Source organism: Hylobates moloch, unplaced genomic scaffold, assembly GCF_009828535.3.
Source record: "Hylobates moloch isolate HMO894 unplaced genomic scaffold, HMol_V3 SCAFFOLD_8, whole genome shotgun sequence".
Classification (NCBI taxonomy): Eukaryota; Metazoa; Chordata; class Mammalia; order Primates; family Hylobatidae; genus Hylobates; species Hylobates moloch.
The window spans coordinates 14,098,631-14,118,496 of record NW_026652283.1 but is presented as its reverse complement, the minus strand read 5'-3'; the positions used below and the strand labels follow the sequence as shown (position 1 = coordinate 14,118,496).

Genomic DNA, 19,866 nt, shown 5'->3' with positions numbered 1-19,866 from the left:
GATGCGCACATTCAAGAATTCTTCCCAGCCAACACTTTGTTTCAAGTGATGGAACTCTTAAAGGCAGTATGCCTTTAATAATAGTACAGCACATTTTGTCATAAGCAGTCTGTTCCTTCAAAAATTATCATGAAACAGATTGAGAGCTAAATATGAAATGCTGAGCTCTCCAGTTGAAGCAGAGACCTCATTTCATTCAGATCAAGTCTAGATAGATAAGACAAGAAATGGCTGGAAAATTATCCTATTTTTTTCAGTCATGGCAGTACACTTCCCAGCTCAAGGTTGAGATAATTTACAGAGGAGGGGGTATGGCACAGCCTGCTTGACTAATAACTTTCTCTGTGGGATATATACTAAAGAGACAATAGGCATATTCTGGGGTCTTCCTTTTGTAGAAGCATCATCACCTTATAACTTTCATATGCAAAGTTTAATATCTCATGGACAAACTAAAAAATGAAAAGGAAAAATAACATATCCTTGGGCAAATGACTTAATCTCTTTAATTTTGTATTAAGAGCTAATGTTGTTCTTCCACATTTTTTACAGACACTCTAATATATTAAATAAAAAGAAAAGAAAAACAAACAAAAGCCTTACCTTAAGGTATGCTTTTTCTTTGCAAAACTAATTTCACTGAACAGTCAGATATGTAATAATAGGCCTCCAGGGGATGTAATTTTTTATGCAACTTGACATGCAAGTCATGAGTAATTAATTATGTCTTCTATTTACACTTTGTCAGATAAGAGTATTAAACAGAAGAGCTGAGAGGAACACAGAACACTACTATTAATCTGTTTAATTTGCAAATCTAATGTAATCAAAAGGAAGACATTAGTGTTAAAATTGTTGTTGTCTGGTGGTATCTTTCTTGGAGGGAAAGGCCAATTGAGGTGTAAAAGTCTCATAAAGCCAGCAAGCCACAAAATCTCATGTAGGCTTCTAAAGCCAGGGCATAAGTCTGCCATGGTGCTTCTATCATTGACCATAAAAGCTCCAGATTTAAAAGAATTTAAAACACCAGTTCTCCCCATCGGCACATAATATTACATTCAGCTCTGTGTAATTATCTTACAAAGTACAGAAGCATCAAATCTATTACACTGAAGAAGATAAAAAACAAAAGAATGAGCCTGACATTTATGAATTATATAGGAATCCCCTGATAACAGGCTTTTTTTCTGGGAACATGTGCCTGACAGATTGACGGACAGAAAAAAGAAATTGCAAGAATGATTTTGGATGGGCAGGAATCAGCTGTCTGCAGGAGTAATCCCTACCCCATTTCTGTCCAAAAGGCAGTCCCAACCAAGGACTGATTCAGTCACCTGTGTCTCGAGATATTTCTGTAGTAAGAGGAAGAGGAAGTAGTGGTAGACCAATAAATGGGGAAATACAAGCCGTGTCATAGTTTTCACACAAAGTAGTATGGTATGTTACAGTGTGTGTAGAGTTCTATGGTCAAATGGACCAAGGTTTCACTCCTAACTCCTTTAGTTTCTCTCTGAAACTCAGTTTGCCCATTACTGAAATGATTATAATATATACGAGTATGTAAGGATTCGATGAGATAATGTACGTAAAGTTCCTAGGAATGTCCCCAATAAACAGCAGTCATTCAATCAATGGTAGGGATCATCAGTATCATCTCCATCATTATCAATAAGGCAGTGAGGCTTGGAAGAACTAAATCATTTAATTTCTGCTTGAGTTACCTATATTGATTAGTTCCTTTGGGACATATCATATACAAATGCAGATACAACCTCAATTGTTGAGTTGGTGGTATGGTTATGTACATAATAGTGAGGTTTAGATTCTCTACTTAGCTTTGGCTAGCAACATGTAGTTTTAAATAAAATATAAACATGTAGAAGAAATTCTACAAGTATGGGGGCATATATATATGAATTGTAATTACTGTAGTAAACGATGGCAAATTTTTAGTCACATGCAGAGGATATAAATTTGAAAGTATGCTGACAGTTACAACTTGTCTCTGAAAAAATCCATTTATTTTTCATTTATCTCTAAGAGTGCGCATACCGATTAATGCATAAACAACATAATCAAGGGGAGTTTAAGTCTAGGGACTAATTTACTGAACTACCCAAGCAACAGAGGATTATTTTATCTAATTAAGACAGAGCACACGTATTTAGAATTAAGCATTTGCATTTAACAGCAAATTCAGAATTATAAAAGCAATTAAAGCTAAAATGAGGTATGATAATTTTTTTCCTGCACACCACTGCTGCACTAAAGCTCATTTTAATGTTTCCCTTTGTAGCATTATTGAATAGATTATTATGAATAGAAGTTCATGGCTGGGCAAAACCACCTTTTCAACCTCATTTCCAGCTACTCATCCTCCTCAGGACCTGAATCTATCCCCACTGTTTTATTCAAGCCTCCTAAACATAACTTACATTTTCTCGTGTTTCTACTTCTGTTCTTCTGTTTCTCCAATGTGAAATGTTTTCCTTAACCTACTCTTAACTATTTAAACTCTATTGGACTTATATTAAATTTTTGTGTTCCTTCATGAAATCAGTGCTCCTCCAGCCCAAGAGCTTTTTCCTTTATCTGAATGCAAGGACACTTATTTGAATATAGTTCTCTTTCTCATTCATTTACAAATTAATAGGTTAATACTTCAAAACTTCTATTACAGTATTAACTCATATATTGCCCTTTAGCTTCTTACATGTTGGTTATTTTCACTTATATTACAGACTTCTTAGGAAAATAACTTTGCTTTACACTCTTAAAAATGAGGAACACAGTGCCTTCCTTACATGTGTACATTAATACATGTTTGATGATTGACTGGTGGAAATACCTGAACATCTATTCATCTTCACATTAATACATCATCCATCCTTTTCCTCTACTCCGCTCCTGTTTTACTCAAACCTTGTAAGCTTATCTTATACTTTCTATTTTGTTCAAACTTATTTATACCATTTCCAGATATGCTACTTAATAATTACTAAAAGAATGGAACAATATTACTTTATCAATTAATATTTTGCCCTTACCTCCTACAATGGTAATTTCCATTTTCATCTGATTCTCTGAAGAGTCATTAAAATGTTGCCTTTAACAATGTTTTGGGAATGCCTTAACACTTGGTCCTTTCGAGAACTTTCCAGGGGAAATGTATGAAGTATTAAGGGGAATGCCTTAGCACTTGGTCCTTTCAAGAACTTTCTAGATAAACCTTGTAAGAATATAGTCCAATATACAACCTGCTTCATAATAAATTTGAGTTTGCAGCTAATGGTGTTTTATTGAGGTCCTTGTGTATTTTGTGTATGTTCCTAAATTGCTTCACATTTGCTATGATAACTTACTTTCCCTGCAATTGTAGTTACTGTTTCTCTGCGACGGACCCTATAGGACAAGGAGTATATCTATCCACTATTAAAATACATAGCAGAGTGCCACACACACGTACAAAAAGCAAGCTTTGAAAAACCTAATAAAGTTTTAAAAAACATTTTCTTGGAGATAACTACAGATTTATAGGAAGTTGCAAAGAAATACACAGGAAAGTTCCAGGTACCCTTAACCCTGCCTCCCCCAAAGTTAATATCTTACATATTAAAACAAGAAAAATCCAAACGGTGAAATTGATATTAGTACATCTCATAGAGCATATACAGATTTCACCAGTTATATATGTGCTCATTTGTGAGTGTATGTCTAGATCTTACAATTTTATCACATGTATAACTTTATGTAATTACCACCACAGTCAAGATATATAACTGTTTCATTATTTCAAGGCTTCCTCATGTTACCCCCTTTTAGCCACATGCAGCTATTCCCCATTCCCCTAATCCCTGGTCTTTGGCAACCATGAAACTTTCCTTCATCATAATGTTATATAATGGAATCATACAGAATGAGACCATTTGAGATGAACTTTTTCCACTCAGCATAATTTTCTTGAAGTTCATTTAAGTGGCTATGTGTATCAATGGTTCATTCCTTTTCATTGCTGAATAGTATTATATGGTATGGATACACCACAGTTTTTAAACTTTTTACTTGTTGAAGGACATTTTGGTTATTCTCAGTTTTGGGCTAGTATGAAGTTTCTAGGAATATGTGTGTACAGGTTGTAGTTTTTGATTAAGATAATTGCAATTCCTCTTCTATGTTTAGTCCATCTTACTTAGAGCAGAGATTTTCATGGATGAGTGAGATGGGCGAGGAACTAGTGACTGCATACTGCACAAAACGTGTTTGTTTGTGTTTTCAGGGAGAAGTAACCATCCATCACGGTTTTCCCAGGACAGGCTGATTTGTGTCTTCTGTCCTGGCATAAGGATCCCTTCACTCCCGGAAGTGTTCCGGTTGATATGATAAATTACATAATCACTCTGATTCAGTTTACATAAGGATCCCAAGTATCACTATTATTCCTGCTTGGTTATGATGGAATTGAATTTTAGTAAATTTGTAATTTTTCTAAGTACCTGTGGAGTGACTCACTGGAGTCTGAGGAATGAGATCATCTTCCTGCAATGAATGATAGTCTTGCTGAAGTCTCTACTATGCCTGCCGGCTTTTTTTCTGCTACAAAATATTTCTTCCTACAAAACGTTTCTTCCTGAGTCAGTTTTATGGTTGAGGACACTGTCCAAGCTCATGCCTTAGCTCCACAACTGGGAAGGAAAATATTCTTTCACCTCCCCTGCCACTGCTGGTTTGAAAACAATTGTAGGACTAGATTCTGATTGTTCTGGCTTAGATCACATGCCAATTCCAAAGACAGTGGTCAGCGAGGTGCAGTCCCCACATGGGCTTAGGTCAGGTGTTCACCTCTTGGCTGTTCACTCTGTCCAGAGCAGTGAGGTCAAGTAGGAGAATGGTATCCCCATTTCAGACTATGTGGATCAAAGAGGAGAAGAAATTTTCCTCCAAGAATAGCAAGATATTAGCAATGCTGGGCGTAGGCTGACCTGGTGGGATGGCAGACTGGGCTGCTGGAGGAATAGTGATCTGTGCAGCCACTGTGATTTGTCTTCTATGAAGAGATCAGTACACTGCCAAATGCCATAGCTAGTAAATAATACAGCCAGAATTCAATCCTATATCTTTTTTTTTAACCAGCATGCCTTTATTCTTAAGTTCCTTATGCACAGTATTTAGTTGTGAAAAAATAGAAAATAAATGCCTGCCAATATAGCATCTGAAGTTTTGCTATGTGTGTAATTCTTTAGTAGTTACACTAATGGTGGGCACATACATAGACAACAATCTCTTTGCTCAACAAATTCCTTTTCCCCACTTCATGGTTACAATCTGTATCTATGATCATCTACGTCTTTAACAATGCAAATACACTTGGGAATTGCATGCAATTGACCTGGACATATGGGTTAATGTCCTAAATTACAGAAGAGTGAAAATGTTCAGGTCTTGAAAAAAATTATCACGATACCTTTAAGTGAAAAAAGCATGTATAGTAGGGAAGTTTTATATGTTTTTTTTTTTTTTTAACATACACACTCAAATGCACAGGCACAGGAAAAGATTTGGAAAGATATGTCTCCAGATGGTAGCTATTTTGGAATGCAGTGTTTAGGAATGAAGATATTCTTTTTCTGCCTGTTGTATTTTTTACATTTTCCACTGTGAATATCTATCAGTTTTCCAGTTCTTTGTATGTTATTACAGAATTCTTGTGCATGATGATGCACACCTGATTCAGGCTTAAAGATACCAAATTAAGAATGCCTTACTTCAAAACCATAAGCAGCCATATAGTAAAGAGGTTAATTGAAGGCCTCAGTGTAGCAACAAGAATTTCAATGGAAAGATTCTCATTAGTTTCTCAATTATCCTTCAGAAAAGAAAGATGTTACATCAATCTAGCAGTGGAAATGAACCAAGGTAATAGCATAGAGATGGAAAAAGAGTTTAAAGATGCAACTGTATTTTATTTGTTGCAAATAAATAAAATGTAAATCCAAGGAACCAATCTGAGACACATTATAAGGGTGGCTCGGTTTTAGCAAATTTTGCTAATTAAAAAAAAATAACAAAACCTCATAAACTAAGTTTTTAGAATGAATTCCAAAGTATTTAGTTCTAAGTCTTTGCGATTATTTTAGCAAAGCTTTGTCAATACCACAATTTCCATATTACAAATCTCAAGTATCTAACCACTTTGAATAAGGCCTATAGTCAGTTCTAAAAGACTAATTAAAAAGTATAATTTAGTTAGGGAAAATTGCAGAGGAAATTCCCCCATGACAATGCAGAATAAACTTGGCCACATCTCATCACTATGTTTATATGTAAATATGGCTATTACACAAATGCATTTCATAATAACCTTTTTTTCTATAATCCTTTAAGAGATGACCATATGACTCAATGTTTAATACTACATGCAGACGATATACCATTCCCTCAGTCTTTTACTATTTATCTTATTAATCAACTTAACATTCACAAACTTTAGAAGCCAATTTTTTTTCCTAGATAAAAATCTAAGACTTTTAAGTACATTCAAATGAGAAGATGTTTCTTAAGGTGATGGTGTCCATATTTATTATTATAAGTGTGATGCTTATACTTTGTGGTATTTGGCAGTAATAACACTTCAATTTTTATAATTACACTTTAGTTATTAGCACAATATCAAAGTAAGTAGAAAGCTCATAGTAATTTTACTAGGATATCTATTTTATGGATCACCAACTTGACGAAAATTGGAAATTCCTGGCTTATCTGAGAGACAGGATGAGGTGTGACATTTAGCTTAATTCTAGTGTAACCACTCCAGAGACAGAAACAGACTTGTGTAAATGTGTTCTCAAATGTTTCCAGAAATTTTGATTTGATATTGAGAAAAGAAGATTATTAATTTTAAGGAAAACAATTCATTAAAGAATTATTAATGTTATTTTTATACTCTCCAGAAGTGAGTCTCCTGATCAGAAATTTATAAAGGAAGGAGCAAAAACTCTTTTCAGTCATGTATGTGACAGTGTAAATAATTTGATCACAATTTTCCTTCTATTTTTGGCTTTGGATGATATATTGATTTGCCAACAAACAAAAATAAAATTAAAGTTGTAGAATAAAAATTACAGCTAACCCAAACTTCAGTACTTTTTCAGTACAGTTAATAGACTATGGATATAGATCAGTGCATTACAAGATTATGTAATACCTTTCAACTTACCAGAGAAATATTGAATTATTTAAGTAATAGCAGTTGTCTTAAGCATATATTTTGTATGTTAGTCACTTGAAAATCTTGACAATCCAGGTTTTTGGTCTATATGTACTAACACTTTAATGTATGTAGCACCCATGAATTAGCATGTTTAACTCACTGTCTGTGTTGCATAATAAAATATTTATCACTTAGTATTTCAACTGAGTATAAAAATTACCAGTTATTTCTATAAGAAGTTACCTGATGGAATTTTATCCAGGAAAAGACAATCATTTTCAAAAAGTCATTTTTAAAATTTCCATGAGGTATCTACATGCATTTAAAAAAATAAAAATAAAATCTTCAAAAGTAAAGGAAATCATAAAAGTTTTAAGTTTTGAAGAAAAACAATAATTTATCATCTGAGCTTCAGTTAGTTGTGTGAGTTTCCAGAAATGCCTTTTGAGGTCTAGAGACAAGCTGGTTATATTGACATGCATGGTGAGAGAAAAAAGATTTACACATTAATTTTCAATTTGACATTTTCAAACTGTAGAGCCCAGATAAAAACAAATTTTTACATTTTAAAAACTGAGAAAAAATTTTTTATAAGTAAGTAAATTATAGACACAGTCAATGAATAAGATGGAGAATAAATGATCGGAAAAGCTATGTTTTTACTTCATTACACAAGGGAACCTATTTATGACTTGGGCACCCATCATTTGTCCTCAGTGGTTTACTCTAACCTGATAAAGAGAAAAAAAAGTGTCAAGAACATTTTTCTTGATGTCTAAATGAGCTCATTTTCACCTGTGGTAATAAAACCTCTGTTCCCTCCACCAGAGCAAAATGGCATCTCCAGGTCATCCTCCACCCTGATGCCACTGCCTCCCCAGCCCGACTCAGCAGCGCTTGCCTGATACTCTCCCTCCTAGCTCATCTCACTGTGCAGCTTCTCTACTCCCTGTGCTTGCACACCTGCATCCTGCTCTTCCTCTGTCCCGAGTCTGTCCCATACCTTCCGTTTGACCTCCCTCACTGCATTTATTTATTCAACACTCATTCGTTCACTCATTCAACAAATGTTCAGTGGACATTACCATAGGCCAGGGACTCTTCTAGGAGCTGAGGATACAACAGTGAACACAATGGACAAAGTCCTTGCTGTCATGAAACCTATAAATATTCCAATAGAGGAGCTAAGTTATCATAAAATATACAATGTAATGTCATGTAGTGAATGATACATTCTCTGAAGAAAAAGCAGCTTAGGTAAGAGTGATAAAATGTTAGAGTGATAGGGATGATTTTTAGACAGGCTGTTCAGAAACACATGCTGAATAAAAACGTTTTTTGAGCAGAGATTGGAATAATATAAAATCTGCGTGTATAGAATGCTTACTATGTGCCATGCATTTTTCTCACACTAGCATTCCCAACTCTTTACCATGGTTCATCATGGAACACCCTTAGGAAGAATAAAAACTGTCTTCTACTCAATTTGTTATTGGGGCTATAAAAAAGAAACAAATGGCAATAGGCAGAAAACTCAGGCTGGTGTAAATAGCTTAAAGTTGTGTGATGGAGGATGAGGACAGAACAGTGAGATGACAAGCTTCTCACATTTTATCTTTATAAGCCATCAGGTCTGTTGGCAAAGCAGTTATTCATAACATGCATGAGAGCAAAAGCAGTTCCTATACAGTGCTCTACTAAAGTCAAACCGAGATGGAAGTAACATGTGAACGCTACAGCCAGAAGTAGTTAATCTCAAGACCAAACCAAATCAACAAAACAACAAAACTGTTGTCTAAAGGTGGAACGGCTGCTTTACAGCTGTTGGCAATGTCACCATTTATGATTAATTAGCAGTGATAATAGAGACAATATCTAAGCACCAGCTTAGATTTGAACTAGATGGTCTTTGAAAAAATATGGCTTTATGATTCAATGATATATACTGAACAAAGTTGATTGGTCTGTTAAGCTATATATTAAGACAATTACATTGGAAAATGATGTTAAAATGTATGTTTCATTTTTTGATTCAAAACTCAAAGAAATATTTTACATGTACAATTACTGAAGCCAGAGTTAGTACAATCCATAAAGTAAGGAAGATATCTACGTATTTTCCTTCAAAAGCATTTTCCTCAACATCAGCGTTTTATAAGAAAGTTGGGATGATTGCTTTCCAAGCAAATTCTCCTGATCCTGAGATTTAAATTACAGTTGATCTTGCTGCTATGTTTTCTTTATCCTTAAGGTTACATTTATCATTTCTTAAAGGAAAGATAAAGCATCTAGCATATGAGCGTAAATATTGTTTCTTAGAGCATATTCATTATTGTCCTGAGGTCAGAAGTTCAAGACCAACATGGTGAAATTCCGTCTCTACTAAAAATACAAAAAATTAGCTGAGCATGCTGGTGAATGCCTGTAATCCCAGCCACTTGGGAGGCTGAGGCAGGAGAATCGCTTGAACCTGGAAGGCAGAGGTTGCAGTGAGCCTAGATCATGTCACTGCATTCCAGCCTTGGTGGCAGAGCAAGACTCTGTCTAAAAAAAAAGAAAAGAAAAGAAAAAGAAAAAAAAAAAAAAGAGGATACTATAATCAAACAAGTTTGCAAATGTTATACACCATATTTCTCCTGTGGAAGATACAATACGTGTTAACATATTAAAAGTTCTAAGAAATTCTGGCACACAAAAACAAGTTAATACTAGTTTAAACAAAGTTGAACTAATAATTTCCCAAATTCATGTCACCACAAAGGTATTCATTTTTAATAACATTCAATACAAGAGTATTGCCAGCCCCTCCAATGTACTGGGGAGCACATTTTGGGAAATGCTGCTCTGTACACATTTTTATTGCCCTACCTCTTTGACTTTGCTTTGCCTATTTTTACTATTTTTCTCTTCAGTTTATTGTTGTACATAACATTAATTGAGTGCTTACTGTATTCTAGGCACTGTTCCCAGTACTTTATGGTCATTTTCCCATTTATTCCTGACAATAATTCTAAGATATGTGTATAAGAGATGAACAAAAGGGAATCCAGAGAGGTGAAATAACTTTCCCAACATCCTACTGCCAGTAAATAGCATAGTGGAGAATTGATATTGACCTCAGGTCTCTCTGATCTCACCTGGCACCTATGCTCTTATCAGATAAGGGGCTGCTTTTTTGACTCTTCAATTCCCAGAAGCATTTATACCTCCCAGTTTCCACAGAGTCCAATAGTCTATCTGTTTCCTAATATAAAGATATTTTCCAGACCTTAGCTTATAGCACCTATCTGTTGCATTAGATGCTGTGTGCCAAGTCCTCCACTTGAAATTTCCTAGATCTTGGGTTTCCTTGATTTTGCTTTCCTTCTGTACCTCTCTGGCTGTGCCTTCAGCTTCTTAGATTCCTTATCTGCCTGACATTAACAATCGGTGCCTCTCAAGACCCTCTTCCAGCCCACTGCCCTTCTCTCCCTTTCTCTCTGCTAGGGGATCCCATTCACATCTCCAGGCCTTCCATCTCCTCTACCCTTCAGGCTAATATCAAGTACCTGTTTTTGTTTGTTTCTTCAAACTCAAAGGTCTACCACTAAACCCACCATGTCTTATATCAGTCAGGGTCCCAGCAGGACACTCAAAAAGAAAATCCCAGAGAATGAAATGAAGGGATGGATTAGCCAAAGGGATCAAGGTTTGGAGCAGAAATAATGTGTTAAGCATGGAGAAAACCTACTTAGGGTCTAGAAGTAGGGAGAAGCTATTGTTCTCAAGGGATAAGGACAGAGAACTGTTTCAGGAATTTGGCCAGAACATCAGCCTTGTAAGAAGGGCTGACTATAGAATTGGAAGAGAGAATGAAACCATTGCCTAATGGGGGCTGGCCAGGGTGGAGGCTAGGAGAATAAATGATTTGATTTCTCCCTCCTTCTAGCAGTAATCTTTGGCTAGTGCCTTCCATTGGCCAAACTCACTAGGAGCCAAAGGGCAAGGGAACAGGAAGAAATGGTCCATAGAGGGAAGCTTCCTGGCACTGGGCACAGTGGAGAGGTGAGTTGATCTCAAGAGTAGACTATCCAGCACAGTTGATCTCAAGAGTAGACTATCTAGCACACATGCTATCTTGAGACTGCTACTATTCCAGGCAAGAGGGTTGGTTACCAAGAAATTACCCTACATCTTGCTCTCTCCGATTTCCCATATCTAATCAGTCTTGCCAATGTAGCTATTTTTCAACATTGCCACTCTTTTACTGTCTGTCACCCTAATGCCAATGTTTGTCATCTCTTAATTGGATAATTACAACAACCTCCTACTAGTTTAATTCTTCCAGGCTTGCTCTACCTTTGGGATAGCCTTTCTTGCAGGCAAAGAGCTCTATCCGAAATGCAACTCTTATCTCACTAATGCCTTGATTAAACCCTTCGATAAGGCCTCTTCCCCTAGAGAATACAGAGATCCTACTTTCTGGCTCAGCATGTAGAACTCTCCCTGATCTGGCTCCTGTGGCTTCATTGCCTTTGATATATATCTGCATTTTCCTAAACTCTGCCATGCTTTTCACAACACTGGGCCTTTGCTCGTGCAGTTTTCTCTGCCTATGTGTGTTTATATTTAAACCTAACTCATACCTATGCTTCAGGACTCAGCTCAGGAATCATCTTAAAAGAAATCATTTCCCAAACCACTAAATAGTTAAGTGTCTCTCCTCCAGCAGCCCACATTTTCCTCCTTAAAACAAAACACCATATTCTAATGACCATCATCTGTGTCCATGTTCCCACTATGCCACTGCCAGGGACTCAACTGAGTATTATCCACTTCTGTACCTATAATATCTAGTAAAATTCCTGGCACATATTAGATGCTTAATGGATGTTTGATTAACTAAATGGAATTGGGCAGTGAGTCTTTATTCTGGAATACAAAAGACAGTATTGAAGAAGAAAAGGAGCTTCTCAATCTTTCCATTTTGGCATTGGGGAAAGATTTGTCAGCCAAAAAATGTTTATAGGATGCTCTTTCAAGGAAACTAAAAGACAAGGAGAGGTTAATTATAATTAATGCCAGGATCCAAAAGCAGGAATACTAGAGTTTATCAAAATAGAATATTGATTCAGAAAGTAAGTACAGGGAGGTGGGAATCAGACTTCAGAAAGGACGGAAGACACAAAGGGCACTGAAAATTCTTTTGAATTCTCTGACATCTGGTTTGTACATGCCAATCACAAATTCCTACGGGTGGAACCAACAGAATCACAAGACACGAATCAGCACAGCAGGCTCATGATTGGTCTCTGATATGGGTTAAAGGTAGAGAGAATCAGGGTCAGAAATTCCTCTGCACTTAATTTGGTCAATGGCGGGTAATAATGAAGGAACACTATTGAGGGCGTGGTAGAGTCATATGACGCCTTTCCTCACCCATTATATAAATCACTGATATTAAAAACTTAGTGGGCAGAAAGAGGAAAATAAAACAAATAAAACAAAGAGGAAATAAAACAAAAATAAAACAACTGTTCTCAGTTATCTGAAAACAGTAAAATGAAATAGCACAAAAAAGGGAAACATTCATCATTTAAATCTCATATAGATTACTATTAATATAATTCTGATCTTGCACCACTACTTGTAGATAAATTGCATTCCTATTATTTTAATTTGCTAGTAAATGTACCAAAAATCACATTAAAAAAAGGTTTATTTAGTTTAAATTTTCATTAAGATAGAAACAGTTTTGTTAGAAAAATGAACAGTGCAACATTCCTATTTATAAAGACTGAAAAACCAAATAGATAGAGTATTTGATAAGAAAATACATTTATTTGCATATAAATAGAATTGCAGTGTATTTGTTTTCATCAAATGTTCTTCATTTCATTCTTTAATTTTCCCTATATTCATTTTCTTACAGAAATTACCATTCATACTCATAATTTGCAATACCGCTCTCAAGCTTGAAGTCCTATTTTCATTTCTGATTCTCTGTTTCTGAAATACTTTTCCAAGCATATACCACTTTTCTCCCTTTCATCTCAATTTCCTGAAAAAAAAGGAGAGAAAAAAACCTTTTGTCAAGAAATCCCTGCAACCTTGTTTCAAACATCTTCTGTTGTTTGGTGGTTTTAAAATATTCAGAAGAAAAAGGAGCTAGCCTTTAAGTAACTAGAATGTCTAAGGAAAGAAGAAATCTTTCATTGCGGAATTAGATGCTGAAAGAGTTGCGAATGCTTTTCTGGCACAAGGATAAGATATGATCCTACTCATAGAAATAAATTCAAAGGCACAACATGCAGAGGAAAAAAAAATCTAAGGATCGGTGTTCTGAAGACCTAGAACAAGCTTGGAAAAGGGAAACATTAGGAGTAATCGGTGATAACAGATTACATGAGAGGTGTTTAATTAAGGAGATTATTCACATATACTTTTTTCTTTTTTTCTTTTTTTTTGAGACGAGTTTCACTCTTGTCGCCCAGGCTGGAGTGTAATGGTGTGATCTTTGCTCACTGCAACCTCCGCCTTCCGGGTTCAAGCGATTCTCCTGCCTCAGCCTCCCGAGTAACTGGGATTACATTGCCTGCCACCACGCCTGGCTATTTTTTGTATTTTTAGTAGAGATGGGGTTTCACCATGTTTGCCAGGCTGGTATCGAATTCCTGACCTCAGGTGATCCACCCGCTTCAGGCTCCCAAAGTGCTGGGATTACAGGCGTGAGCCACCTCTTATTGGCTGATAGAAACCCATGGGACTTGCTGGAGTCAGTAGCACCAGGAGAGAAGGAACCCACTCAAACTCATCCCAGTCCATTCACACTCTTGCTCACTTTACTTGGGCCACATTAACCTTGTTTGGGTTCCTCAAATCAATGATACCAGTGCACAAAAAAACTTACATACTTATTTAAGCAAAAAGAGCTGATATAATGGGTATTTAAGATGAGTTCTGTAAGAAATTGGGTTATAAGACCTTGGATTAAACACTACCATAGGTACAACCAAGACCAGGGTGTAGAAAAGACTTCATCTCTTAAGGGTGATGTCTGACAAAACATTAGGAGGATTTCTACTAGGAACGCAGAAATCTTGGTCAGTTCTGGTTGGTTGTGGTCATAGGGGAGTGGTGATGTGGAAGAGGAGGCAAAAATATTACCTGTATAACTGGGTACTAGCTGAAATTGTAGGTCACCCATAGAGGTTAAAAAAATCAATTTCCCCTAGTATGTCATTTGCTACTTTTTAATTAATAACATTAAACAGAGGTGAGGCAACATTAATGAATAAATGAGCAACTGAGAATATTAAATTTTAGGGAAAAATAACACATTGATATTTTATGGTTTTAATAAGATTCTACTATAAGTGATTGGTAAAATTTTTACTATTTGAATGTAATGAGTGCATTGTAGTCATGATTATTTAATTCCCATAATGATAATTTTCCTATATTTTCCTTAAAGATGTGTTCACAAGTCAATATTATATTTCATAATTCTCAGTCAGAGCTTTTAAATAATGCAGAAAATTTAAATCTGTTTATTAACCTTCTATTAAATTCCTAACACCACATACTAGCACCATGGAAGATAGAAATATTACAGTAGACATTACTTTATTTCAAAAATATTTACAACATATTTGGAGTAATTAAATGAAAACATTAAGTGCTTTACAGTAAAGCTCATCATTGCACTGGGATATGTTTCTGAAACACTGGAACTGCGTACAGAGAGGCATTAAATTAGGGGGAAAATGAGAACTTGTGGTCATTGTTGTTAAGCCTTCTATTGTGCCACACTGCTACCAATTACAATGTTTTATTTAGGTGCATCAACTGTATCTGACATCAAACATTCTTTTACAACCCCTCAAGCCTTAAGTTAGAATTATATTTATAAGGTTCAGGAGTAAATCTGCTTATAAGTTTAAATACCTTTAAGTTGAATATTTAGATAGTAGAAATAGTGTTACATTTTAAAATAAAGTAAAACTCAAATTGTTTTTAATAAGTTATCCACATAAATGTGCATTTTCTTTTGGGCCAAAATGAGGCAGAGGTGTAATGTAAATTTTCCATTCCTTCATACAACAATAGTCTCTCACAAAACAAAGAACAAAAGCAAACAGTGGGAAGGATTATTACTTGATCATCTGTAGGAGCATGGCCCAGGGAGCTTTTGCTAACCTACTGGGGATGTCACATGTAAAAAGATTTCTCCAAAAGGTTGGCAATATGATTTATTAAAGGAGTCAGATGACATGGGAGTTAAGGGCAGCAAACTTCATTGTGATGGAAAGGATCTAAGCTGCTCCAGCAAAATGAAAGGATTATGGTTCACCTGCCAACACTGTGCAATTTATGGATGAAACCTCAACCACAAAAAGTGAAACTTCTTTGTGTGTGTGTAAGGGGTTGGGAGGGGAGACATAGGAAAGGAGAGAAAGGCAGACAGACCGTGGAAAACAGATATTTCCCCTGGATAAGAGTAGAATGGCCAGTATCATAACACTCATGTATTATAGAATTAAATATAAACCTGTTTTAGAAAATACAATATTAAGACTCTTTTTAAATTTGATATTCTTCGATGATATCTCTGGTAAAAGCAGAAATAGAAATAGAAGGGGTTAAAAAAGAAGGACACATGCCAAGCCCTTGAGTTTAGGAATATATTCCAGCTGACTACTAAAAAGCATTTCAGGGAAGGCCAACTTCAAATTCCTATGATGTCATATTCCACGATTTGCACCTTAGTAGACAAAGTACTTATACTGTGTAAACTGATACAGGAAGACATTTTCTAGGAGGGCTTTAGTAAAGATAGGACAAGTGTCGGAAGTTACATTTCTTTCACTGAGAATTATGGGAAGACACACAACAGCGAGGCTCGCCAGATAAATACCTCCCTTGCATTCATCCATAGAAGACTTAGAAATTAGTAGCCTTCAATTTAATAACAGAGTTCCATTCTTTTCTTCTATTTTATATACACCATCAATATTGATATAAAAATAAAAATTTTCATAACCAACATTGTGTTTAGGCAAGATAAATTATGCAGATATTAGCTTCATAATGTGCAGTGAATGATTTAGACAGTCTCAGATGCCCGATTATATGTGCTCATCACTGCTCCATGGATAAGGAATGATGGCACAAAGGCCTTCTTGGCCAGTCACATTTCGTCTCCCTCAATGGAACTGGTTATAGCCATTCATACACATTCAAACTTTCCTACTTTTCCACCACTGACATCCAGCTGCTTATTTTTGAGTTGTGGAAAATGTAAAGCTATAAATTAAGCCTCATACTTGAATTTCTCTGTCTTATATTCCTTCAAGATTTTCACTCTTATATAAAGGATACACATACGGAGTAGTGAAAAATGTATTAACTATAGTGAAAACTGTGGAAATTATTTTGGCAAGGGAGAGTTGAGAGTATGTTTTATTTCTGACTCGGCACACGTGTAACATTTTGGATTTTATTATTGAGACACAGTTAGCAGTTTGGTATTTAATAATGAATTTTTTCTCATCCTCCAGTCACCACCTACTTGAGTAGATCTATTTTACTGGCACTTAATCAGGACCTTTAATTCAAAAGTATCTCCAAATTATAAAGAGATTATACCATGTGCCCAATGTACCATGTAATACACTATCCCCTAAATGTAAGACATTACACTATGTGCCCAATTTACCACTTTGAACAACTCTTGTCAACTGCAACAAAATAGGATTAAATGAAATAACATATGTAAAATACCTAAAAATCCGGCACATAGACGATATTTAATATATACAGTTTTTTCTTCTTTTCTCTCATATATTTTATATTCAGGTGACAAAAATATTACATTCACATAAAATAAAGGACAATGGTTTTTCTTACAAAATTATGTGTCCCATTACAATAATTATTATTTAAATGGCAAACTTTGCCAATGTATTTACTATGGAAGCAGTTTGCCATAATTTACGTTTACCTGCAATGTTCAGGAATATACCTATTATGTGAAGCAGGCTGGACCTCTATGACAATCACTAACATTTTCATTACACCATCACTAACTGCATTTTCTCATTCCAATATCGAGTTTTAAGTCAAACAATGGCCACATTTATTTTATTTTAATGGCAAAACCTTACCCCCACTCCCAACCAAGTCATTCTCTTATTTCTGGAATTATCTCATTATGAATAACTCAAGCAAAAACCTGCAGCTGTGCTAAACATTAGGTTTGGATCAGATGTCATACATGTAACTCTTAGCTGTTGCTCGGTAAAATGCGTAGTGACTTGGTTTCTCATTTTTGGTTGATGACAATTATTGCATAGGTAAAATAGTTGTGACAGTTTGATAAATAGTTAGAAAATGACTAATAGACAACCTAATAAGTCTAATGCATTTGTGATGTGTACAAAAGAACAACCTCCTATAGTAAAAGCATATAACTGAGCTTATTATTTACCATATTTTAAAATTAATAATTATTGATAACAAAAAATGTAAAAACATATGAAATATAATTTAGGGTCTTACTTAGGCATTCTGTTGCTGTTTCCCCTGAAATTTTTTTTCTATTTTTCATTAAGATAAATGAAAGTATGGAGTATTTAAAATTAATGCTATTCTTAATCCATTGGTCCTGTTCCACTATACTCTTTTCAGGCATTCATAATTAATGATGCATATAAGCAAGAAGTGATTCTATAATAAGAAAACCTTTGGATCCATTAACCTGCCATCCATTTCTAGGGTAGGTATCACTGTGGTCCTGAAAGGATAGCTCCGAGTCACCTGTCGACATTCTTGAGTTTGCTTTGCGGAGAGGGGAAAAGACTAACGACAGAACTAAAGTAGATCCACTGAAGACATGAGTGATAGACAATCACTTCAGAATTTCACATCGCCGTCCAAGAAAACATCTAGCTGACATTTCTTCAAAAAAATTTACGTACAGTATAGTTGTCAAACTGATTTTTCAAAAGCAACTCCTTTGCTTTTCATTTTTCTCAGAGTAAAACCTCAGGGTAGCACATTCCAAAGAAGACAGGAAAAAGTTAATTATTATATACTTTTCCACCATTAAATCTAGGGGTAGTATCATCTGTAAATATAGTGGAGAAAGTCTAGAGACTTTTTAAAAGGAATTCTAAAGATGTTGATAGGAGTTGGGGAGAGGAATCCTTCCCAAACTCTACCTGACACTCCTTATTCAAAGAAAATTCTGCCCTAACGTAGCCCTGGCAGTCCATTTGTGGCCAGGGAGCTCAGTCCCCCTCCATTCCCCAGTGTATAATTCCAGCAGTAAGGAAAATTAAGACAAAGGAGCCACACATTCTGTGCGAGGGAGGGCGGAAAGGTTAAGCAGCGTTGGGGTGCAGAGGAAACCAGAAAAGAAAGTGACCTCATTTTGCCTGAGAAAGCACGATCCAACAAGCCCACCTTTGATGTGGATTTCAGCAGCGATAAAAGAGCACAAAGGGCGAAAGCCAGAGGGAGCAAACTTCCCTTATTCTTTCCCCGCCCCCCTACCTCTCAAGACCACCAGGAACACGCACACGCATGGACAACAAAGCGCGCGCCCAGGCTGCACGGCAGGCGCTTCCCGCGGCTGGGCCATCGTGCCCTGGGGCGCGCCGCTCCCCACGGCAGAGCGAGGGCGCCGGAGCGCGGCTGCCGCCCGGACCGCTGGGAAGGAGGGGTGGAGGAGCTCCCCTACCTTGAACAGCACAAAGAGGCAGAGCAGAGGCAGGAGGCGGCGGCCGCCGTGTATCCCCGTGGGCAGGTGCCCCATCGCTGCGCGGACGCGGACTCGGGGGCACGGCTGCGCTAGCGGACGCCCCAGGCGGCGGCTCACAATGGCGAACTGGGGCTGCAGCCTCAGACCCTGGGCGCCGAGGTTGCTCCTGGCGAGCGCATGCTGCCTTTTCAGTCCCCCTGCGCCTGCTCCCTTTCCTCCTCTGCACCCGGGGTCCTCCAAGAACGTGCCAGGCGCTGCTGTTCTTTAATGACTAAGGATGGAGAGGGTGGGGATTGGAGTGGGCGAGGCTCCGCCGCCGCCACCACCGAGGCTGCCGCCGGAGGAGGCGCGGGGTCCGCGTGGTGAGCAAGAGGCGGGGACCCCGCGCCCAGCCCGCCGTGGTCCTCTGGCAGCAGGGACACTGTCACTCTGGCTGCCGACCCATAAAATGACAGCAGCCTCCCAACCCTCCACCAGGGTCGGCCCGCTCCCTGCTACTGCTGGACAGCCCCCATTGCAGACTCCGCCTCAACCCGGGTCTCAGGACTTCTGAGGGGTTTCCCTGACCCCTCTTGAGCAATCCAGGCGCCAGATCCCAGTTCCCTCTCAATCTTCCTACATCTGTACCCAATTGCAGTTATAAAGAATCAATAACAGTTGGGTAGTTGTGACTGTAGAAATAGTGTGTAGTGTGAGTGTGTGAATGTGTGTGATAGGAAGGGTATTTTCTCTCCTTCCCCACTGCTTCCATTCTCTCCATCCCATTTCAACACTCTCACCCTCTCCGTCCCACACTCACCCAGGAAAAAATAGCACAATTATGTACGTTTTCCATTTGAAATCCGCAGTTCTTGTACGTTTCAGATTCTCTTTTGATACCAAAGTGTGTCGGGCCACCTGAAGCTGAATATAGAAG

General features: G+C 37.1%; 1 protein-coding gene across 1 annotated transcript in view; it reads right to left on the bottom strand.

The window, feature by feature from the left end:
* PTPRO (protein tyrosine phosphatase receptor type O) overlaps positions 1-19,223 on the bottom strand; it is a 256,869-nt gene extending 237,646 nt beyond the window's left edge. Inside the window, exon 1 of the mRNA XM_032159717.2 lies at positions 18,930-19,223. Coding sequence (XP_032015608.1) covers positions 18,930-19,004 — 75 coding nt within the window. The 5' untranslated portion in view covers positions 19,005-19,223. The remainder of the gene's footprint in view (positions 1-18,929) is intronic.
* Positions 19,224-19,866: the final 643 nt, after the last annotated feature.